Genomic DNA, 25,001 nt, shown 5'->3' on the forward strand with positions numbered 1-25,001 from the left:
AGTTAACCATCACATGACATCACTTCTGCAGTCGGCTGTTGTTGGCCGACAAAATTCCTGTGCACACTTTTCAGCCGACAGGACAGCACCGGACAAAAGACGGCCGATCGTTTGGCCGACATTCGGTACGTGTGTACGGGGCTTTACAGAAAGCATTAACAGCACAGTGAAAACACTTGGAAATAGATATTTTTTATAGACCTATAAATTGCTGCATGAGTTGTCTTTCTTCTTCATTTTCAACTGTAATTTTTAAAGCTGGGTTGAATGAAAATAAAAAGTGACAGATCTCCACATCAGCGACCTTTACGCAGGGATGCCTGATGTGTAGGGATATCCTCTGCCCAACAGTTAGAATACAAAAATTTGCGCTTCAGCCATTGGCTGCAAGAGCTGATCGAATGCTGGTTTTCCACCGTGTCCATTGGACAGAAGCCAGCTGTTAGACTGGTCTGTTGAACAGCGAGGAGTACACATGAACCAAAAGTCAGTTGTTTCTTAGACTTAGATTCCTAAATCTGGGACTAGTCTTGCTGCTGCTGCTGGCCTATTATACACTGCTGTGTGATCTGTGGTCTCCTAATTCTTGTAGCAAAACACCTGCCTGAACTTTTTTCTCCAGTACATATCATCTAATCTCACACACATCACTTCCCTCCACAGTAGTGTCCTCTGCCCCACTTCACATGACCCCCCCCCCCCACAGTAGTGACCTCTACCCCCCCCTTTACAGTAGTGTCTTCTGCCCCCCTTCACATTACTCCCCCACAGTAATGTACTGTTCCCCCCCCACAGTAGTGCCCCCCCCCCTTCACATCATCCCTCCTACAGTAATGAACTCTGCCCCCACAGTAGTGTCCTCCGCCCATATACCCCCCCCCCCCATACACAGTAGTGTCCTTTGACCCTCCCCATAGTAGTGTCCTCTGCCCCCCACAGTAGCGCCCCCTGCTTCTCTATAGCAGTTTCTTCTGCCCCCCATCATATCGCCCCCCTCACTCTAGTGTCATTTGACCCTCTGCCCCCCACCCCACAGTGCTTTCCTCTGCCACCTTCACAACAACTCTTCACTGTAGTGTCCTCTGCCTCCTCCATAGCAATGTCCCCCGTCCCCTTCACATCACCCCTCTCCTTCTCCCCCCACAGAAGTGTCCTCTGTTCTTTCCTTCCCAGCTTTGTCAATTGCCCCCTTCACAAATGCACAGCACTGTATAGGTAGCACTGTCCTACTGGACAGTGTGTGTACAGAAGAGCAGAGGCCGGGAGGCAGCACGGTCCTAGATGGAGGGCCAGAGTTTACTTTTATATTAAAAAGCTGGTGATTGGTTGCTAGGACCACCTAGCATCCAAGCAAAAAAATTACCTGCTGGTTAACTTGAACTTCGCGCACACCATTCCCCTCCACAGTAGTATCCTCTGCCCCCTTCACATCACTTCCCCACACAGTAGTGTCCTCTGCCCCCCCCCCCCACTGTAATGTCCTCTCCCCCTCACCCTACAGTAGTATCCTCTGTTCCCCCTCCCACAGTAATGTCCTCTCCCCCTCACCCTACAGTAGTGTCCTCTGCCCCCTCCCAGCAGAGTAGTGTCCTCTCTGTTCCCCCCTCCCGCAGTAGTGCCCTCTGCCCCCCTTCACACCACCCCCTCCCCCACAGTAATGTACTCTTCCCTCCACAGTAGTGTCCTCCACCCATCTACCCCCCCCCCCCATACACAGTAGTGTTCTTTGATATTTCCCACAGTAGTGTCCCCTGGCCCCCCTCCAAGCAACCATTTACCTGCTGGTTAATTTGAACGGTTAACTGAGGCAGCTCTCTGTCCAGTGCTGTGCTGCCTCCTGCTCTGCAGTGAATTTGAAAGCGGTGGAGACAAAAGAGGGGAAGGATCGGCAAAGCTAGTAATGCTCATGATCTACCCATCGTCTGCTCTTGGTCGGCAGGTAGATCACAATTGCCAAGTAGGAAAGAAGGTGAAAATCATCTCCTGATCACCTGCTAACCACAGGCCAGCTTCTGCTGACACAGTAATCCACCTTGGATCATGAGTCTACAACATTGATGAGCTCAGGTGGGTTCGGTCTTGTGTAAGCTATCCCACCAAGAAGCTGTCAAAGCTGACAGCCAATAATAGGTGGCAGAGCCATTCCTCGCCCCGCAGCTGCACCTAAACACTTTGCCTATGATTGGCTGTTGGCTTTGATAGCTTCCTGGCTAGATAGTTTGGACAGGTTTGGACTTGTGTTCGAACACGCCTGAGCTTATCCCTAGTCAACAGGTATGCCTAAGTGAAGGGGCCCTAGTTAATGCTTATAGAAAGACATACAGCTTTACCTAGAATTGCAATCCTTAAGCCTGGTACACACTATCCATTTTTTTACATTCATCCCAGTGGGCTGAAGGAAAAAAACTGAAGAGCTCGGGAGGAGTTGCCCCCCGCCAGAACACACCAGTCACCGCTCCCAGCCATTGACTGAGAGCGCTAATTGGGTGCCGATCAACAGACCTTTTTCGTTTTTGCCCCTTCGACAGAAGCCGGCCCAGCTGCCATACACATGGGCTAAATGTTGACTGGTTTCTATTAAAGCGGCCAATTCTGCCAGATAGTTTGGCCCATGTGTATAGCCCTTTAGTGATGGGTGTCCTGGCAATGAGGACCACACCCTTCTCCAGGAACAAAATAACTCCTTGTTATGATGACCTAAGTTTTATTTAACACACAAGTGAGAACAATAAAAAAGGAAATGTTCTAATGTTTACATTGAATGCATGGATTTATAAGTCGAGTGGACACAGAATACATTTTATATAAAACAAGTTAAAGAACAATTTTTGTTTACAAGGTCTAGTTCACAGTACTGAATTTGTCACAGAGGTATTTAATATAAACCTGCAGAAGTCCTGAGGAACTGGAATTGGAAGTAGTTATATCTGTTCACAGACAAAGGGGCCGCAGATGTCTCCAGGCCTCTTCTCAGTCATTTCTTTCAGCTGGAGAAACTTCCAGCAGCAGTTGCAGATAAAGAGTGATGGATCGGAAACGTTTGGAGGACCATTTATAATGAACTACAGGAATGTAAACAATAACTCCACTAAGGATAAAGAGAACGACGTAGAGATACTCCAGCTGAGGACTGTCGATGATGGGTGCCAAGACCAGGTATATGGCGGCGATAAGTACAATCCCTGGGATAATGATCGGAACCTGAAATAAATATAGTGTCATGGTTATGGGGAAAAAACCCTGATTCCTGTCTTTTGCTTTCATTAAAATTGTTGGCAGCTGCACATATGCATTACATGTAGCAATAGTTTAAAGGACAGTTTTGATTACGGTAAAGGTAAATGCATTAGCAACATTCTAAAGTCAACTTTACCAGTGTAGATAGGTGTTTGGCAAAGAATGGAGAATAAAAGAAACATTGGCTGCAGCTGCTCTCTGTAGCTGCTTCCCTGTGGTGCTGAACTGGTTAACGGCTGTATCACCAAGAGGAGGGAGCTGCTTAGCAGAGAAGAGTTTAAAATACTGAGTCATGCAGCACTAAACTGTGGGAACTGTAGTCCAGGGTTGAGAGATTATACTGTAATCAAGAGCTTTTGAGCTCCACTTTCCAGAGAGAGATTGCTAGGAGGAGGAGAAAGAGCTGCTTTTTCTCAGACTGTATAGGACACAGCTTACGTTTGCTATGAAAAAAAGACCAGAGAGTGCACATCACTGTCCGGTGTGCACCATCACTGCTGCATATCAGTGGTCTGAACAGGTTCCGAAGTGCTGAGTTCGGGGGTGCCGACAGCCAGGGTCACCTGTGTGCAGAGCAGAGAGTAAACTAATCGCTCTGTGTGTGACTGGATGGTGAACTGCAGTATCATTGGGAATGCTAAGTTTCTGCTGTGGAAATTTGTTATCTGCTGCTAGAGAGACTTAGGACTTTAGAAACTCACTATACAGTCATCCAGTGGCTCTATTGATGCCAGCAGGCTTGACTGGGATTATTCTCACATGCACCAACAGTACAACTGGGCCCCAACGCTAGCTGGCTGAAGAGTTATGATTAAAGACTGTCCCTTTACTGCTACTACACAGATTCCTTCACCTTTGGCTTATGCTAAGAGGTACCTCTCAGGGGACATTGCACCATATCCTAGCCATTCTCCCAGAGAGCACTCTAGACTAGTTATAGTATTATTATTCACATTGCAGCTAATGCTTATATGCACTGTTTTTTGCTGACTTTGGTTGTTCATGGGTTAATCCCTGTCTAGTGGTACAACATATAGGTAGTACAGCCTTTAGTTAGACCCAATCAGCTTCCCTATGCCCTAGATTTAGTTTAAGGCATGCAGTTAGACAATGTTTCCTGTGTCCAGGAAAGAGATCAATTTAGAGATTCAGAATTATGTTACGACAAAATCCTTTTTCACCTGCAAAAATATCTATAATACACCCTTTGCAACTAGCTAGCCTGGAATAAATAGCATTGGTCTTTCATGCTTCTTGATGAGGTAATACTGCCTGTGGATGTTGTTGTGTCAGCATGTTGCCATACCATCCATACAGACTTGGTCTCAGGAGGTATGTCTTTTGCACAAAACGGCATTTGAAACAGAACAGTACAGCAAATTATAGGACCGGGTAAAAAAACATTAAGCTACTGTCAAGACTTTTGGGGGTGCTTGGGGTCAAGGAGCTCCTAGAACTTAACTTCAAGTTAAAGAGGTACTAAACCCAAAACCAAAAATGTAATATATTGCAGCTTACCAATCCTTATATGTGGCGGCTGCATTCATTTTTTTTTCAGGCTTTTCTCCCTCTGTTTTCACTGGGCGATTTGGCCAGTAACACACCTCCTGTGCCCCTACTCTGGATGAAGGAGCACAGGGGGCACAGAAAACAGCAGCATTGTCAGTCTGGGGAGAGGAAAGTTTTAGCTGCACTAGCAGATTTAGGAACCCTAACAATTTAAAGCCAAACAAAATATTTTATTAACACTTACAGCAAACAGTTTTTGTCTTTTTGGGATAAAGGTTTTACATAGATAAATAAAACAACAGTCTTACTGGCCAGATCACCAGATGAAAAAATAGAAGAATGAAAGCCTAAAAAAAAAAAATCTAATGCAACCATCACATCTAAGAATTGGTAAGTTGCAATATAATAAATGTTTGCTTTGGGGTTACTACTTTAAAGCGGACCTTCAGTCATTTTATCATCTTTCCATCTATTAAATCTTCTGCCCTTGTTGTTTTAACTTTGGATAGTAAAACATTTTTTTCTGCCAGTAAACACCACTTCCTCTTTCTTGTCTGGTTAATAATTACCCTAGGCTAATGACCTCATTCACAGCTTTCTCTCTCTACTGTCATGCGAGTTTGTCAGCAATTAAGGAGGGATGAGTCATAGGAGAGCCAAGGAGAACTGCAGAGCTGGATGGGGGCTGGATGAGGGCAGAGATAACAGGAGACTGCAGAAACCTATGAGTATTCATCAAGAGAGGAGAAATATGCAGGCAAGCAGTAGTGTGAGTGTGTCTATCTTTCCGTATATACTGTACAGTATGTGTGTGTGTGTGTGTGTCTGTGTAAATCCAGTAAGTTAACAGACAGCAGCTTCAGCTGCCCACAGTTAAAATGGCTGCAGCCAGACTTAGTGGATGGATATTTGTGCAGCATATTTGGTAAGTACAGAATCACAGTATATATAAAATAATGTTCAAAATAGGTGGAGGGAAGCTTCAGAATGGCAATCATGTTTTTATTACAAATTATGTGAGCAGACTGCAGTTCCTCTTTAGGGTAGAAATAACTTGTACATCGTGGATACAGCTAAGAAGCTAAAAATGTTATCCCTTACTTTGTATGGTCGGGGAATATCCGGCTTCTTAATCTTCATATATATCAGGCCAGCAATCGTTAAACCATAGAACAGCCAGGTTGTAAAGCTGAATGTAGACAAGAGAACAGGATTACAGTAACCAGAATTTACCCCTCCATATACTGAAATGTTCAGGCAGAGTAAAGAACAGTGATGTCTGGAATAAGGATAAGATAATGTAAAGTGTACACACTATTATTTTTTATCTGTTCAACCAAACGGGTCCCCCGACAGGGGTACGGCCCCACCACCAGAACTCTCTGATTAGCACTCTCCGCCATTGGCTGAGAGTGCTAATCGGGAGCCGGTTGGCTGCTGGTTTTCCAGCATGCTCGTTCGACAGAAGCTGGCCGGCTTCTGTCGGACAGGGTGCCATACACATGGGTAAAATGTCGACCGTTTTTTTTTTTTTTAACCATCTAATTTTTTTTAAACACCTTTAGCAATCATAGAGATAGAAAAAACAAAGAGGACATTTTTGGTTGACCTTCTAAATTGTGGGGGGATCATGTGTGTCCTTAAAGTGGTCTGGATTTTCCTTTTACCTGAGCTGACATTAGAGCTGGCCTTACACTGAGCGACTACCGACCAGCTGCAGATGAACCAACCAAAATTAAATCAGTGGGTGGCCCTGTCTGTACCACTCCACCAGACTTCCATTTGATTAAAAAATTAAAGGCATCAGGTATAAAATTGTTGGCTGAAAAGAGCAAGCATCCAATCATAAGTAGCCGCTGTTGGGGTGTTCTGACAGCCTCTGGTGATGGCTGTCAGAATACAATTGTTACAACAGGAAATTTCATTCATCTATACTGTTTATTTTAAATGGAGGAATATGTTACAGTATATATTTCTTTTGTTTAGCCCACAGACTGAATGAAAGAAATCTATGGGAGTATGACCAGTTAACGCACTCATGGCTAAGAGCCATTACAGATCTGCCTCACATTTACCCAGTACACTTCTTTGCATTGGCCATTTGCCTTCGGCAACATTTTTAGTGGTGTGCCCCTTTATCCATATTCAGGTGCAAGTCCCTTTAACTCAACTCCCCACAATCCTCTGGGCTTCCAGCATCCCCTGAACTCCTGGACACGCCCAAGGAGTATAAATGTCAGCTCCTCCCAACTTCCTGTGCTCAGAGAGATCCTGCCTGATGGAACAGCAGTGACTGGGCAAGTGAGCTGTCCCCAGGTGCTGGGTCCTCACCTGATAAGTCTGGTGTGCGGGCCACAAGCAGTGAGCACAAGAGGAAACAGCATCTGTCCAAGCCCCAGTCACTGGAGAGGACTCTGTTACAGTCCATGTGGAGAAGCTGTCCAAGCAGTGGGGTGGTCCCATCTACAGCCTCCTGACCGAAATCAGCTTTGGCAGTGCCAGTGTGAAGTCTGTGCCAGCAGGAAATCCCCTCAGCTCACAGTCTGCTGAATGAATGATTAATATCTTGGACACGTGAGATTTCTTTAGCTCTCTATTCTATCAGTAAACTGAACTCAGAACACTGTGCCACATTAGTAGAACTGTGGTAGAATTGTTTTCATACTGTTTCCCGACTTCTCATATTATCGTTTTGTATTGGAAACCCCTGTTAACATCTCCTGTGTAATCTAAGTTGATTTTCATTGTTAAGTAAAGTAGAAATTGCACATCACCACTGGTCTGATCATTTGGCTGATACCGTTACATAACACATTCACCGCCAGTTTTATAAATATTAGTGAATGTGCAGAGAATGCAGATGAACCATCACACAAGCTTTTATAGGCAGATCACATGTTACTTATCACTGTATACAGTACATGTTACAAAGCTCTGGATGGCTCCAAGAATAGGCTAATATGCTGTGTAAGGCCCCAAGGTGACCAAATTAATTAAACAGTAGCAGGGATATAGGTAAAAACCTGCTGTTCTAGTGAAAAATTAATGGGCTCCACCTCTTTTAAAATCAACCTTAACCACTTTGGCTCTGGAAGGTTTACCCCCCCTCCTGACCAGGCCATTTCTTGCGATACGGCACTGTGTTGCTTTAACTAACAATTGCACGGTTGTGTGACGCTGTACAAAAATAAATGTAAAATTCCTTATTACGTTTATTCACTTGATACCAAATCAGTGCCCTTAAAGTCCCAAAACTAGGGGAACTCCCACTTTGCTTGTGTTGAATTTAGGGATGTGGCACGTAACGGAATCCAATCAACTTTATCTCTATAATCAAATAAAATGTATGTCCTTTTTTCCCACAAATAGAGCTTTCTTTTGGTGGTATTTGATCACCTGTGCGATTTTATTTTTTGTGCTACAAAGAACGACTGACAATTTTGAAAAAAAAAAACCCCCAAAAAACAATATTTTTTTACTTTTTGCTCTAAAACACATCCAATAAAAAAATTTAAAAAATCAAATTTCTTCATCAATTTAGGCCAATGTGTATTCTGCTACATATTTTTAGTAAAAAAAAACCCCAATAAGTGTATATTGATAAGTATGCAGAAAAGTTACAGTCTCTACAAACTAAGGTATATTTTTATTTCTTTTGTTTTTATTTTTTACAAGTAATGACAGCGATCAGCGACTTACAGCGGGACTGCGATATTGCGGTGGACAAATCGGACACCTAACTGACACTTTTGACACTTTTTTGGGGACCATTGACATTATTACAGTGATCAGTAATCTGCTATGGGGCGGTCGTACAGCGGTTAAAAGGATATTTTCACTTTTGCAGTGAAATTTAAGAAAACTCCACTACATGTTTGTTATGTGTTCCCATTAATACAGAATGTTTAAAAAAAATATAGGGTGTCATGGTTGACTGAAAGGTTTTATTGAACGATGGTAAATTGGGCCTGTCCCAAATCTGTCCTCATTAACCACTTGCCGACCGCCGCGCGACAATATACGGCGGCAGTCAGCCCCTCCTGGGCAAAGTGACGTACCGGTACTCGCACTCGCCCACGAGCCTCTAGTGGGCGAGCGCGCGCTGCCGGAGGTGCGCTCCCGCCCCCGCTCATTCCCTGACATCCCTACGCGAGTGACCGGCGGCTCCAATGTCCGCCGGCCACTCGCGATCTCCCGCTGGACACACAGCCGTCTGTCATTCTCCCTGATGTAACTGCAGAGACTATACAATCCTGCTATGTAGGATCATATGTCTCTGTGGTTACATCACAAGCCACGCCCCCCCCACAGTTAGAATCACTCCCCTAGGGACACATTTAACCCACTGATCACCAATAAAGTTAACCCCTTCCCTGCCAGTGTCATTTTTACAGTAACAGTGCATATTTATAGCACTGATTACTGTAGTAATGTCACTGGTACCCCCAAAAGTGTAAAAAAAGTCAGTCAAGGGTCCGATCTGTCCGCCGCAATGTTGCAGTCCCGCAAAAAAAAAAATCGCAGATCGCCGCCATTACTAGTTAAAAAAAACAATAAAAATTACATAAATCTTTCCCGTAGTTTTACCAAAAATATGAAGCAAAAAACAAATTGGCCTAAAATGTTAAAAAAAATTTGATTTTTACATTTTTTTTTGAGGAATTACATATAAAAAATGTGAAAAATATTGTTATTTTTTCAAAATTGTCGCTCTTTTTTTTGTTTATAGCGCAAAAAGTAAAAATTGCACAGGTGATCAAATACCACCAAAAGAAAGCTCTGTTTGTGGGAAAAAAAGGACGTCAATTTAATTTGGGTACAGCGTCGCACAACCGCGCAATTGTCCATTAAAGTCGCGCAGTGCCGAATCGCCCTGGTCTTTGAGCAGAAAATCCTCCGGGGCTTAAGTGGTTAACCACTTGCTGACTGCCTGCCGCAGATACACTGTGCCCCCAGCGGGGAAGCTGATTCACGGGGCCAGCAACTGGATTGCCACCAGGCACCCACGATCGCTCCCAGTAGAAAGAGAACACCGGTCTGCTGTTGTAAACACAGCAGACCGTTGTTCTCTCAGGAATCAGCACAGAGCTCCTGTGATCCTCGAAATTAGGATCACAGGTCTCTGTGTTGATTCCACAAGCCTATCCCCCTCACTGTTAGAAAGCCCCCCCCTAGGCATACACTTAACTCTTTGATCGCCCCTGAGTTAACCCCTTCACTGCCTGTGTCATTATTACAGTAACAGCGCATATTTTTAGCACTGATTACCGTAGTAATGTCACTGGTCCCCCAAAAAATTTCAGAAATGTCAGTTAGGTGTCCGATCTGTCCACCGCAATGCCGCAGTCTCACTAAAAATTGCTGATCATTACTAGTAAAAAAAAAAAAAAAAAAACGAAATAAAAATGACGTAAATCTTTCCCCTAGTTTGTAGACTCGATAACATTTGCGCAAATCAATCAAAAAACACTTATTGGGATTTTTTTTAACCAAAAGCATGTAGAAGAATACAAATTGGCCTAAGAGGATGAAAAGATAAGATTTTTAGTTTTTTTTTTAATTGGTAATGTTACATAGCAGAATGTGGAAAATATTGTTTTGTTTTTTTTTCAGAATTGTCGCTATTTTTTTGTTCATAGCACAAAAAAAAAAAAAAAAATCGCACAGGTGATCAAATACCACCAAAATAAAGCTCTATTTGTGGGAAAAAAGGAGATGAATTTTATTTAGGTACAGCATCGCACGACCGCGCAATTGAAGAGCAAAAAGAGCAACAATTCTGAAAAAAAAACAATATTTTTCACTTTCTGCTATATAACATTCCCAAAAAAAAAAAAAAAATTGAAAATCAAAATTTTTTAACATTTTAGGCCAATTTGTTTTCTGCTACATATTTTTGGTAAAAAAAAATAGCAATAACCCTATTTTGATTGGTTTGCGAAAAAGTTTACTAACTACGGGAAAAATTTCTGTCATTTCTATTATAATTTTTTTTTTTACTAGTAATGGCGGCGATCTGTGATTTTTAGCGGGACTGCGACATTGCGGCGGGCAAATCGGACCCCTGACATCTTTGACACTTTTGGGGGGACCAGTGACATTACTACAGTAATCAGTGCTAAAAATATGCACTGTTACTGTAAAAATGACACTGGCAGGGAAGGGGTTAACCTAGTGGGTGATCAAGTGGTTAAATGTGAGCCTAGGGGAGTGATTCTAACTGTATGGGGGCGGGGCTTGTGAAATGATCACAGAGACATGTGATCTTTTATAGCAGGATCGCAGGGGCTCTATGATCATTCCAGAGAGAAGAACGGTCAGCTGTGTTTACAACGGCTGCCCGTCCTTCTCTCTCAGCGGGGAGCGATCGCCGGTGTCACACGGCAATCGGAGCCGCCTGCCCCGTGCATCGGTGTCCCCGCTGCCGAATGGGGGCGGGAGCGCGCCGGCGGGGCACTCGCCCCTTAGCTGCAGGCTCACAACAGACGTATACCTATGTCGGTTTGCGCAGGAGGGGCATTTCTTAATGGTAAAAAAATGCCCGTCATTAGGGGGTAAAACCTTCTGGTCCAGAAGTAGATAATATACAATGCAAGAAGCCCAGTCTCAACACCTTGAACCCTTTGTTAGGGCAGACAGTCTAAATCTAATTACAACTGATAATAAAGATCTGCCTGCACAGTACAGACAGGGTTATTTATGGCAAACACAGCTCCCCTGAGTTTTTTTTCTTGCTGGAGGATCCAGAATAGAGCATCTGAAAAAGGTAAGCTACAATTTTTATTTGTTTTTAGTTATGCTATATGAATGGGGACATATAACAAATATAAAGTAGATGATCTTATCCCAATTCGACTGCAAGATTGGAAATACACTTGAAAGGGCACAGCAACAGGATGACTTTATTGGACCCTTCCTAATTTTCACACCTTTTGTACACTTGTACCTACCTTTCCTTCACTTCCCTGTTACTCTGTTCAGTGGCCAGGAGTGAATGAATGAGAACGTGCTGCCTTCGCTAGACGCACATAGGTTATGGGGATTGTTAATGGCACTCCAAACGCATCTAACAAATGCACTTGCGTTGCAGCCACCATGGTGTGGCACATTTTTAGAAGTCATGCCTGCCTTATTTTTTGCATGCTTCTGTGCGTTTGGCAGCCCATTGAAATGAATGGGCTGTCAAGAACCAGCCATTAGTTAATATCCCACAGAGCTTCAGGTACGATCCAATTAGTCCAAGTGCTTGTATTTCCCAGTTTACACAGGAAAAATTCAACGCAAAGCAGAGATCACAGAGTGTAATGGCCTTGTAACAAGTGCTAACATTTAAGCTCCATTCACACCTGAGCGTTCTGGATTCCAGGATCACCGCAAAACGCAGGACGAGTTTGCGATGCCATGCGTTCTGCATTTTGCCACAATTCTACCCATGATTCTGGAACGCCCAGGTGTGAATGGAGCCTAAGAGAAATAAAGGTTCTTGTCAAAAGTATTGGGACGCCTGCCTTTACACGCACATGAACTTTAATGGCATCCCAGTCTTAAGGCCCGTACACACGATCAGAAAATCTGTAGGGAAAATTCGTCCGACGACCGATCTGCCGATTTTCGGATTGTTAGTATGGTGCTTTCGACAGCCAACTCCGTCTTTTCGGCTAACAAAATCCTGATTTGCAGGCTATATAATTTTTGTCGTCCGTAATACAACGCCTGATTTTTGTCTCATTAGTACAGATTTCGACGGAAAAAAATCTTAAGAGCAAGACTAGGCATGCTCAGAGACGAAGGAACGCATACAAAACAATCCAACACATGACATCACTTCTGAAGTAGAATTCTGTCGTACGGGAAAATTCGTATGAAAATAACCTCTTCACTTTCCACATCAGACTAGCATGCCACAAAAAACGGACGACAGATCGTTCGATAATCTGATCGTGTGTATGGGGCTTTAGTCTGTAGGGTTCAATATTGAGTTGGCCCACCCTTTGCAGATATAACAGCTTCAACTCTTCTGGGAAGGCTGTCCACAAGGTTTAGGAGAGTGTCTATGGGAATGTTTGACCATTCTTCCAGAAGTGCATTTGTGAGGTCAGGCACTAATGTTGGACGAGAAGGCCTGGCTCGCAGTCTCCGTTCTAATTCATCCCAAAGGTGTTCTATCGGGTTGAGGTCAAGATTTTGTGCAGGCCAGTTAAATTCCTCGTCTCCAGACTCGCTCATCCATGTCTTGATGAACCTTGCTTTGCGCATTGGTCCAAATCATTTGGTGGAGGAGGGATTATGGTGTGGGGGTTGTTTCTCAGGGGTTGGGGTTGGGCTTGGCCCCTTAGTTCCAGTGAGGGAGAACTCTTAAGGCTTCAGCATACCAAGACATTTTGGACAATTTCATGGTTTGCAACTTTGAGGAACTTGACGGCCCTGCACAGAGACCTGACCTCAACCTGATAGAACACCTTTGGGATGAATTAGAGTGGAGACTGTGATCCATGCCTTCTAGCCCACATCAGTGCCTGACCTCACAAATGCACCTTTGGAAAAATGGTCAAACATTCCCATAGACACACTACTAAACCTTGTAGATAGTTTCCTAGAAGAGTTGAAGCTGTTATAGCTGCAAAGGGTGGGCCAATTCAATCTTCAACCCTATGGACTAAGACTGGGATTTCATTAAAGTTCATGTGTGTAAAGGCAGGCGTCCCAATAAATTTGACACTATAGTGTGTAAATGCGATATATAAAATTAACTTGCAGTAAACATTGCAATAATAATGCAAAAAATATGCCAACTAAAAATGCACCATATTTTCAATTTAAACACCGTGGGGTCTATTCATAAACCATTCTCTGGGTGAATGTCACATGCATTTTGCACAGCTGTCACATATTATCCCTGTATTTTGTGTAATTTGTTTTTTTCTTGGAATCATTGGCTCAATCTAGTGACCATAATGTGGTATTTTTCTGATTCCTGATACCACATTATTTGTATATTAACATATTAGACAAAATAGGGGGAGAATTCATGCTTGTGGTATTTATCCAGCTTTTTTTTTTTACGAATGAATCCCCCATGTTCGGTTAATACCTTGGCTGCTACTTAATATAAATATAGTACAGGGAGTTAGTAAAGGGCCCTGGATGGGAGGTATGTGTCCCCTTTGTTTGAGTTGTAGCATTTTTAGGGGACAACAAATAGCAGACTGAAATACTCAGGGTTTTTCACGCTATGCAAGGTGAGGCATTCAGGGTTGATCTAACATAAAGGAAATAAATGACTTGCATTTTCCACAAGATTGTTAAAAGAGAAGTTCGGGATTAAAAAAAAAAAAATTAATACTTACCTCGGTAGATGCAGCATCGATCTGGTGCTGCATCTGTCCCCCGTCGGCTCTGCAGTAAGAACTGAGCATTCAAACACTGCCGATCACTCAGTTCTTCACTCTGAATAGAGAGATGTGACTGTCAGTCACTGGCTCTTTGCTCTCCTCTCCAGCATTCACTAGAGCGCTGGGCTGTGGAGGAGGCAGGAGAGGCTGGCTCAGGCTCTTTGTGGATCGCTGAGAGGCTGAGCCAGGTGCCGGTCCAGGCTTCTGGGCAAATCCCAACCATATGGTCGGGATCTTTCCCGAGCCTGGACTGGGTGAGGGATACCAACTGACAGCAGGCTTTAGCCTGCTGTGGGCTGAAAACAAGTCACAGGAGTGCAGAACCAACTGCACTGGTATCGAACTGCACAAACTGGTAACGAGTGCAGAATGAACTGCACTCCTGTGATCCATAGGAGAAGTATTGCCAACAAAGCTTTGCCCATACTTCTCCTTTAAGTCCTTATATGGGACCCGGAATTAGGGGGCTTGGAGGGATTTTGGGTGAGAAAGAGCCTCCAACCCTGACTACAGATACTGTGGTACTGGAAGGTTTAACCCCCTCCTGTGAGAGAGGGCTGAAAAAGGACAGGAACAGTCAGCAGGTTTTATTGAGGTGTAATGTGGAACAGGACATGCATGTGAGAAAGCTGAGTTGTCCTTTTCTTTGGACTCCTGATGCAGCCGAGGACTTTAAAACTTTGGTAATGACAAGCTTTACTGGCAGTGAGCCAAAGTTGGCTAGTAATCAAAACGCTGAATATAATTATTTATACAGTAAAACCTTGGTTTGAGAGTAACTTGGTTTAAGAGCGCTTTGCAAGACAAGCAAAATTTTCAAATAAATTTTGACTTGGTTTACAAGCGATGTCTTGATATACAAGTAGCCTCAAGTCACAGCTGAGTAGAAAAGAGAAGAGAGGCGCCTCTAAGTGTAGCAATATGGTTACATTTAATGAAGGTACAAACTTTAGCAACTCAGATGGTTGATGATTGGAACAGGCACATCTAAGGATGCAGGCATCCAGGCTAAAGCTGTCCACATAGACCATCCTCCGCACCGCCATCTACGTCATCTCTTCCATGCTGCCCCTCGCTTTCAGATCGCTTTACTGCAGGGTGGTCTTCCCGGTAAGGATTACAGACTGGCAGCCGGCGGTGCAGAAGATAGTCTATGTAGACAGCTTTACCACGAATGCCTGCATACGAAGATGTGCCTGTTTTATTCATCAACCATGTGAGTTGCTAAATGTTGTACCTTCATTAAATGGAACCATATTGCTACACTTATAGGCGCCTCTCTTCTCTTTCATACTCTGTAGCTCCTGCTGGATTTTGCTTCTAAATAAAATGTGGAAGCGGCTATTTGTGGATGGACATTTTATGGTTATATAACCTCTCGCAATGCTATAATCTTTTTATATGGACTATAAACTGAAGGACTTATGAATAAATGGTTGTGGAACGAATCATCTGAGTTTCCATTATTTCTTATGGGGAAATTTGCTTTGATATAAGAGTGCTTTGGATTACAAGCATGCTTCCGGAACGAATTATGCTCGCAATCCAAGGTTTTACTGTATATATATATATATATATATATATATATATGTATTTTTTTTTTTTTGAGAATTCCTGTGTACAAAAATATATTCTTGTTTGGCTTCTATTATCATTTCTTTCTTTCTGAAAGACAATCATCTCATTTTGAGGGAAAACTCATAATGGCCCCATCACAATGGTGTACCAGTGCCTGATACCCCTTATACTTAGGGACACTTAATGTGTACTGAGCCAAAAGAGTCATCTATCTTGCAACTTGGCTTTAAATTGCATTGCACCTTCTGCCAAATAAAGTTCCTCACATCATCTGACACTGCCGTCTGAATCATATTTTTGTCCTAGGGGGTCACCCATTGCCAGGTTGGTAACTCTTTTCATAGGTCCATCATACATTTTATCATTTACTGTGTAGAAGAAAAATGAACATCTGAGGGACGAAAGATATTCTGAAGAAGAAATGAGCTCACCTACCTGGTGTAGTTTACAATAGTGCTGAAATCAGAGGGAATGATCATTACTAATGAGATGGCAGATGTTATGATGAGGGCAGGGGAGGGTGTGAGCCGTTTCACATGAACCATGGAGAGAATATTTGGCTGCAAGTGAGAATATTCATATTGATTATAAAAAAATAACAGTGTGATAATATCAAATAAGGGGACATATATATATATATATACACACACACACAGTTAACATTATCATGGAGGAGGAAGCACACTTTGTTTTTTATCTGACATACAGTATGTGTATATGCGACGAGCCAGAACCGCAGGGGTGACACGTGAGGTGCACGGTGGGCCGATGAGAGACAGCAATAATACAGTTCATCGGTTTACTCACGGTTAGCAGAAAGCCTCCCTGGGCTGGTCGCACAGTGAAGAGGAAGACAGCACGAAATCCTCCGGGGCACGCTCTGTGATAGGGAAATGCCAGCCAAGATGGTGGTTGAGGTGCCCGTGATGACAGGGGTGTTTAGAGTGCTTGTGGTGGCTGGGTCCCTTGATGGTATTTGTCGTGACGCCAGTACCGTTAATGGTGGTACAACCAGTTGTAGCAATAGTGAAGAATGAGGTAGACAGTGGTAGGATACAACTCACAACTTTTACTGTGACTGGTTTTGATTGCAGTACAAACATCCAGATAGAATACAGTCTCTGGGTAAATAGAGGAATTCTGCTGATCCACTGTTAATAGGCTTTAGTAATGCTGGACTCAGGCTGTGGTTCAGTATAGTGCTTACTTGTTTGTGATCTGACTTCTGGTACCTTTTGAATCCAGTGCAAATTTGGTGAGATTGCCAGTGGCTAAGGAATCCTTCACCTTTATTCTCAAAGGTCAGTTGCTGCAGTTTGGTGGCTTTTACCCTTTGATTTTAGCAGTTCCAATTTGTCCCTCTCTGGACTGACCTTCTGTCACCTTCACATGGAGCTTTTCTCCCTGTACACTCACTTCCTGAACTGAACACTGACCACAGATAAACCTGAGCTGGGATAGATATCCCAGGGTGGTGCTATCCCCATCTTGTGGTGGGAAGTATGAAGCACACTTGACCAGCCTATGAACAGGGATTAAACAGGTGTAGCAATGCACATGCAAAATATAGCAATGACAAAGAAATAATACATTTGCAGTTCCCACGTGTCATGAGTGGGACGCTGCATATATATATACATATATAAAATAAGTATAAAATAAAAAAGGTAAAATAAGTATTAAACACGTCACCATTTTTCTGGGTAACAACCCATGCAATCCATACATACAAATAAACCAAAACAAGTAAGGTCAGAATTTAGGTTATGTGTTATAAAATGAAGCACCACAGGGAAAAAGGCATGAAAAGCCAAGACACCAGCTGAAATCTATCAGTAATTAGAAAGTAATCCTGCCCCTTGTCAGTGCAAATTAATATCAGCTGTTTCAGTTTCAACTGATGGCCTATAAAAATGTGTCTAATTACCAAGGTGTCACACAAGAAACATCTCATGATGGGTAAAATGCACAGAGCTCTCAGAGCAAACCTAATTGTTGCAAAACATACTGATAGCATTGGTTACAGAAGGATTTCTGAACTTTTGAATGTTCCAATGCTCTAGTGAGCACTGTTGGGACTATAATCTGGAAGTGGAAAGTGTATGTATGTATGTGTGTATGTATATATAGATATATATATCTATATATACATACACACATACATACATACACACACGTTATACAGTATTACAGGGATCTCCATGTTCGTAGGGAGAAAAAGGGAGGGAGATGAGTGACTGCTGTGACTCATTCAGTTTTGTGTTTATATTCAGCTTAAAATGGTTGTAAAGGCACAAGGTTTCCAAACTATGACCCTCCAGCTGTTTAGGCACTACAGTTCTCATCATGCCTAGCCATGTCTTTAAATGTCAGAGTTTTACAATGCCTCATGGGACATGTAGTTCCCCAACAGCCATGGGCCATAGTTTGGGTATCCTTGCCTCAATGCATTCTATGCATGGAGGTAAAAAACCTTCTCTGTGCAGCAGCCCCCTCAGCCCCCCCTAATACTTACCTGAGCCCCTTCTCGATCCAGCGATGTCCACGAGAGCCTTGGCTCTCTTGAAACTCGCATACCTGATTAGCTTTTGGCAGCAGCGGGAGCCATTGGTTCCCGCTGCTGTTAATCATGGTCTGTGAGCCAATCAGGAGATGGAGGGGGCGGGCCAAGCTGTGGCTCCATGTGTGAATGAACACACTGAGCCACGGGTCGGGAGCACGTCTGCTTTGGTACCCCCAAGCAAGCTGCTTGCTGTGGGGGTATCCGACAGGAGGGAGAAGCCAGGAGCGCCTGTATGGGACCTGAGAAGAGCAGGATTTAGGCTGGTCTGTGCAAAACCAGGTAAGTTTGTTTAAAAAAAAAAAGACTTTAATATCACTTTAAGCTATTGAACTTTGAAGGCAGCAGGCTTTCTTCAGCAGAATTAAGCTGCCGACCGCAGGTGGTGAAACTTTCTTTCCTACAACAGGTTGCAGGAAAGAAAATCACTTGATTCCCCCATCAGCACAGTCATTGTTGATGGAGTAATTCCTCCCATGGAACTATTGTGTGCCAGGAGAAGACACAGTGAATATTGCTAGCAGCTATAGCCACTAACAATAATCGCATGAAAACTCCAACATGCTGGTTGTAACTTGTACCCAAGTTGATAGATCGAACAACTTGGGTACTATCAGCCAGCCCATACATGGTTCAAATCTCGGCTGAACCTGCTGAACAAACAAAGATTAGAACCGTCTATGGTCAGCTTTATTGAGAGTCTGGAAAACATGTGAAAATGATGCATGAGCTACATCTACTGGCTGTCTATAAAAACATGAATCATACCAAACATGGACAATCATAATGTTCTAATCCAGGGATTCCCAAACTATGGCCCTCCAGTTGTTCAGGAACTACAATTCCCATCATGCCTAGTCATGTATGTGAATGTCAGAGTTTTACAATGCCCCATGGGATGTGCAGTTCTGCAACAGCTGCAGGGCCGTAGTTTGGGAATCCCTGTTCTAATCATAACAAATATGGACAATCATAATGTTCTAATCATAACAAAAGTGGACAATCATAATGTTCTAATCATGACAAATATGGACAATCATAATGTTCTAATCATAACAAACATGGACAATTTTTAGTAAATCAGTCATACTAATGCAATTGTTTGTGATTGCGAATATCATGAACAAATGGTTCCCTATCATAAGCTTTTCTAGCAGCATATAGCAGCAATTCCTTTCTGTTGGAGCCCTATGCAATCATTCTGGACTATTCTCTAAATCATGCTTCTTATGTACTTTACAGGGAGTAGATGTGCCCACCAATATGGCGTTCACATCAATACCCAATGCATTTCAGTGGGCATCCCCCGCTTCCTCAGTGTCTGAGACATGCTTCATAGACCAACCATTAAACAGGTTCTAGGGGAGGAAATTTAATGGGTGTGTTTTAAGAATGTCACATGCTTGGCTAAGGAAGAGGGCACATCTATTGAAATATGTCAGATAATAACACACCAGCATAGTGAAGTGGATTACAACAGCGAATATGACATGCACAAGGCTGCTGATTTTTGGTGTTTGTAGTCTTTCCACAGCTTTTTTATACAAAGCAAATACTGTACCGGTTTTTCTAAATTTTAAAATTAATTTTATCATTTCATCAGTATATTGTTCATACCCACTACAGATGTCACTATGCTCTGGTGTTTTACTTTTTTTTTTTCTGCAGCATGCTGAATGAAGCTTCTCTCTCCCTTCTCTGAAGCCAAAACAGGACCACTTACAGAACCCATGTATTCCTGTATAAAGCTCCAGATATTGTTAGACCACATTTGCATGCTGGACTGTAGCCAGATATAGACCGACATGAGATCCAAATACATACTGTAATTATCCATTATCAAATGGATAAAACATGGTGCAACAAAACTGGCCACCGTGAGAACCAAAGGTCTGGGATTGCCATAAATTGTTTTGGCGATATGAAAATCAGGGCGCTGTCACAAAGCTATCTTGATCTAAGATTTTAAAATGTTTTGAGTACCATTTTATAATGACTTAAAAAGAATGCCTACCAAGTGACCCTCTCTGGCTGCCACATAGCACACGCGTCCTCCACTGAAGAAGACTCCATTTGCTGAGCCGAAAGTAGAAAGTGCCGCACCGAGAGACATTATCCAAGTCCAGCTTCCCAGAACCTTCAGTCTGCAATTAAAATGTAAAATAATTGACAATGACACCAAAAAGCAGATTAGTTTCTAAAGGTACCGATGGCAGGAGGCAGGCAAAATATATAAGATCCTGTGCCACTACTTAGAGGGCAACTTGCCCTGCACTGCAACATACAGCAGATCGCCAGTCCTCAGGAGGGATGTGTTGGAGCTGGAGAGAGTCCAGAGAAGGGCAACTAAACTGATTAGGGGATTGGAGGACCTTAATTATGAAGAGCGTCTGCAATAGCTTGATTTATTCTCCCTGGAGAAGAGACGCCTGAAGGGGGACATGATAGCAATTTATAAATATCTCAATGGGGATCTCAGCTTAGAAAAAAAGCTATTCAGTCGAAGGGATTGCATGAGGACTCGGGGGCATACAATGCGATTAGAGGAGAAGCATTTTAACCTCAGGCAACGTGGGGGGTTCTTTACTGTTAGGGCTAAAAGATTGTGGAATTCTCTACCACAAGAGGTGCTTTCTGCGGGAAGTATGGTGGCTTTCAAAAGACTCTTAGACTTACATCTCAAGGATCAGAACATTCAGAGCTATGTGAGATGATTACAACCACACACACCTACACAGGTTGAACTGGATGGACTATTGTCTTTATTCAACCTCACCTACTATGTAACTATGTAACTATGTAAGATAAGGGACAATGGCTGAAACCAAAGGAGTTAATTTACTAAAAACAAACAGACTGTTCACTTTACAGGGAAAGTTGCACTTTGCAGGGGAATTATCCCCAGAGCTTAATGAATAGGATGAAGTTCTGCTGACTTCCATGATCCAATCATGTGCAAGCAAAATTGTGTTTTTTTTTTCTTTGCATGTGATTGGGTATTATTTACAAAGTGAAGTTTCACCATGTTCACTAAGCTCCAAGGAAAACGTCATTGCAAAGTGCATGTTTTCTTTTTATTTGAGCAACATATGTGCCTTTAGTAAAAAAACAACAGCTCTCCTAAAGTAAGTTCCTAACATCATCTTACACGATGAGCATTGATAAATGGACTATCATGAAAGCTGAAATCCAGGTTAAAAATATTGTCTAAGTTCAAGAGTCAAATACAAAATCTACTTAACAGCAAAAAAATAGCGCCAGCGAAATTACCTATAATAGCCCTCAGGTATACAAATCAGTGTTGCACAAATTATACATATGTAGACATATATAATAAATAAAATTCAATACAAAATACACTAGTGCTTCAATAAAATAATAATTACTGTAATTCTAAACAAGTGCAATTGTGCTTGAATTAATCCAATATAATGTGCAATGAATGCAATAAAAGTGCTGAAAAAAAGTCTAATAATTGTGCAATAAATGTAATTTAAGTGCTTGAAGTGCTGCAATCCAAAGTGCTTTGGTGCTCCAAAACCGCAAGCAATGTGAAAGGTGTCTCACTCCCCTCTGGGAACCTACTCACCAGAAGCGATGGACCCTCGAAGAGAGTCAAATAGACTTAGATAGAAATCCACAGGAAATCTCTTCCACATGAACACCTTAGGACCATTAGATATATTATTCTCTGGGCGGCTCAAAGAAAATAAATGATCCACATAATGAAGTCCGCATAAAATAATTTGAATTTCCACTTAATAATGTACTTACAAGGAATATAAAGAAGATGGGGTTTCATATAACCCTCATCTTCTATATGGAATGGCAGAAGGGGTTAGTTAGTTAAATAATTCAGGTGGTATCAAAGTTAGTCATAGGTTTATTGAGGCCTAGTTATTTCAGTCAGGAGTCAGTGAATGAACTTTTGACCTGGGTAAATAATTGGGTCAAGTTCTCCCGCTCTTAGGTAGAGTATCTGGGCAGAATTCAAATTATGACTGCTTTCCCGCCCTTATCTAAGCTATCGCTAGGCAGATTAGCGCGCGCCCCCCGAACTCCCGCCTGAATTCCCCTGCTCCTGACTAGGATCCAGTTCTAGCTGGCTCGGCGGGGGGCTATTTAAGCGGTGACTGAGGGTCTCCTGGTCACTTCATCTCCTCAGGACCAGTGTACTACTGTCTCCCCCTCCCCCCCCCCTTTTTATGTCGCGGCCAGTTATTTAATTATTGGCTTGTTGCTGTCGCCTTAGCCAAGGTGCTAGGGTGGACTTTGGTTTTTTATTAAAAAAAAAAAGGTATTTATCTGTGCGTGTGGAAAATGTTCTTTAAAATGTTGATGTCATAGTGTCAGCCCGAGCCGTCTGGCTGGGCTGCTGGATGTTTTTATCTTTAAAAGTGAAGTTGAATAAATAAAGTATCTGAGTTTTTATATATTTATTAAGCCAATAATAAAAAACAGCCGCGGCCTTTGTCCAAACCAATTTCCTGTGTGGTCTTATTTATTTCAGGTTTATTAGATTAAGGGTTTTTAATTTTAATGTTTAAGGCATCCTGAGTGCCATTTCCATAATAAAAGGTTTGCATTAAAATTGACTGCTATGGATATACATAGGTATATGGTTTATACAGAGTAATTCTATGCCAAGCATGCATACAGACAGCAACATCAGAGGCAACTGGGCCCAGGTGTCACCATATACCCAGACCAACTTAAACTATAACAGGGTCACGAAGGATAGTATAAACCTCTGGAGGCTACATTGCTGCCTGAACCCTGGAGTGACCCTGCTAGGTCCAAGTCTGCCTGCAGGACTTTAATATAAAACAGGTAAAGCAGTTTTCAAGATCTATTTAGATTGCTGTGAGATAGAATAGGACAGTCTTAGGTTAGTTATTCCTGCCGGCTTTTTTACAATGGTGCACAGCTGGTAATGTTCGGTGGCTTCCATCTGCTTTCAATTCAAAATTACAAACTATTGGGTAGTTGTTTATTGGAGTTATTTTGCAGAAGAACTTAGCCATAGCAAGAAATGGAACAGATTCAAAAAGAAGTAGAGGTAATTCTATGTCAATGGGGCAATCCTGGATGGATGCAATGATAGTGTTCTATGGTAGACTAAACATGCAGGAAAATGCTCAGGAAAATGGAGGATGCGGCTGTGGAAGTAGAGAGAACTTGCTGCTCCAGGTGAGGTAAATAAGCCTTTATTGAACCCATGCATGAGTGCTAGCCCCGGCTCCCCTCCGTAAGCATTATCAAAAGAATAAGTGGCTGCACATCATAGTTGGTTCCAAATGCCTTTATTGAGAATTCCCAGAGCAGCACTGCAGGACACCAGAAATTTGCATTGTAGACACGTTTCACACAATAGGAATGTATTTATTCACTACCCAACAATGATTAAGCACAATAATTCTTATTGTGTGAAACGCATCTACAATGCAAATTGTTGGTGTCCTGCAGTGCCACTCCGGGAATTCTCAGTAAAGGCATTTGGAACAAACTATGATATGCAGTCACTTCTTATTTTAAGGGTGAGGCTGTGTTGGGCTGTGAAATGCAGAAGACAGAAGGCAAACCCGCACCGGGACACTGTGGATGCAGAAGAGGGCCGTCAAACCAGCACTGGAACACTGCGAATGCAGAAAACGGCTTGTAAGCCTGCAGAGGGACATTGTGGTCACCGCTGCTTAGGCTGCTCCATTGGGCAAGTGCCTAGATGGCTCAGCACTCTAGCTTGGAAGTCTGTTCTCCTTCCCAGTTCTGGGACCAAAAGCCCCAAGTCTGTCCAAGTAGTTCAATAAAAATGTCTCCACTCCTCCCTCAGACTGCATGGCTCCCTGGGAACTGTGGTTTCCTCCCACTTCTAGAGCAGTGCTGCCTGTACATAGTGAAACCATATCTCCCACAATGCTTTTTTTAACAGTGTCTGCTCAGCCACAGTCTGATGTCGTTCAATCAATAGAGAGCATGCACCAATATTCTGCTTAATTAATTTCTCCTTTTCCATTAAAGGGGCCATGTGCCAATATCTTGCTACATACGCAATACCCGTGGCTCCCAGGTGCCAAAATATGGGCAAATTTTATGCTATATGTCCCAATGCACCTGTGTTTATGAGCCCATAAGGCACTTCCTTTTTTTAGTATAAATGCAGCGCACAGTAATCTCACCTAATAATTCCCTGCCCCCCTGTCAGTCAATAAAAGAAGGAACCCTATTGGATTCCACTCACTAGCTGACAAGGTGTTCCAGGCTGACTAAGCTCCAGGATGCAACATGGGCTCCCATGATAAATGAAATCAGTGTCCAAAATATTCCTTTAGCACTGCACTAGTAGAGCGGACCTGGTTGATCAAAAAGAGGCATGGTTAATTTTGCTTCCTATGAGTCATCTCAGTCTGGGTTGAATGTTGTTTTTGAAGAAAAAAAATCTACTCCTCACTGTATAAGGGTAGGGGAGTTTTAATGATGGAAAAATAGGGGACTAATTTGGAAGCTTGTGTGATATGCATGAGCTAGCTTTGATCCCAATTAGTAGCATTTTATAGTTGTTAGCATAACCAATATATTTACCCCCAGCTGATGGCCACAGCATCTGAAGATAGAAATTCCTGTGGAGTCATCACTGCAAAATAGCTAACATTGACCAGGAGATAGATACACGTTACTAGTGGAATAGCGATCATCAGAGCTCTTGGGAGACTCACCTAAAACACAAA

At 42.7% G+C, this 25,001-nt stretch overlaps 1 protein-coding gene across 2 annotated transcripts in view; it reads right to left on the bottom strand.

Moving 5' to 3' along the window:
- Positions 1-2,504: 2,504 nt before the first annotated feature.
- Positions 2,505-25,001, bottom strand: part of LOC309551751 (b(0,+)-type amino acid transporter 1-like) — a 116,569-nt gene continuing 94,072 nt past the window's right edge. The window contains exons 2-6 of one of the 2 annotated variants that reach the window (XM_082252441.1): positions 24,856-24,989; positions 20,291-20,420; positions 16,152-16,276; positions 5,848-5,935; positions 2,585-3,201 (exon numbers count right to left, since the gene is read on the bottom strand). In XM_082252441.1, coding sequence (XP_082108567.1) covers positions 2,971-3,201; positions 5,848-5,935; positions 16,152-16,276; positions 20,291-20,420; positions 24,856-24,989 — 708 coding nt within the window. In that variant the 3' untranslated portion in view covers positions 2,585-2,970. Of the gene's footprint in view, positions 3,202-5,847; positions 5,936-16,151; positions 16,277-20,290; positions 20,421-24,855; positions 24,990-25,001 lie in introns of both variants that reach the window. The other variant, XM_082252444.1, reaches the window with a different exon arrangement.

The sequence above is a fragment of the Pelophylax lessonae genome, assembly GCF_965119305.1.
Source record: "Pelophylax lessonae genome assembly, chromosome: 3".
In the NCBI taxonomy this organism is placed as follows: Eukaryota; Metazoa; Chordata; class Amphibia; order Anura; family Ranidae; genus Pelophylax; species Pelophylax lessonae.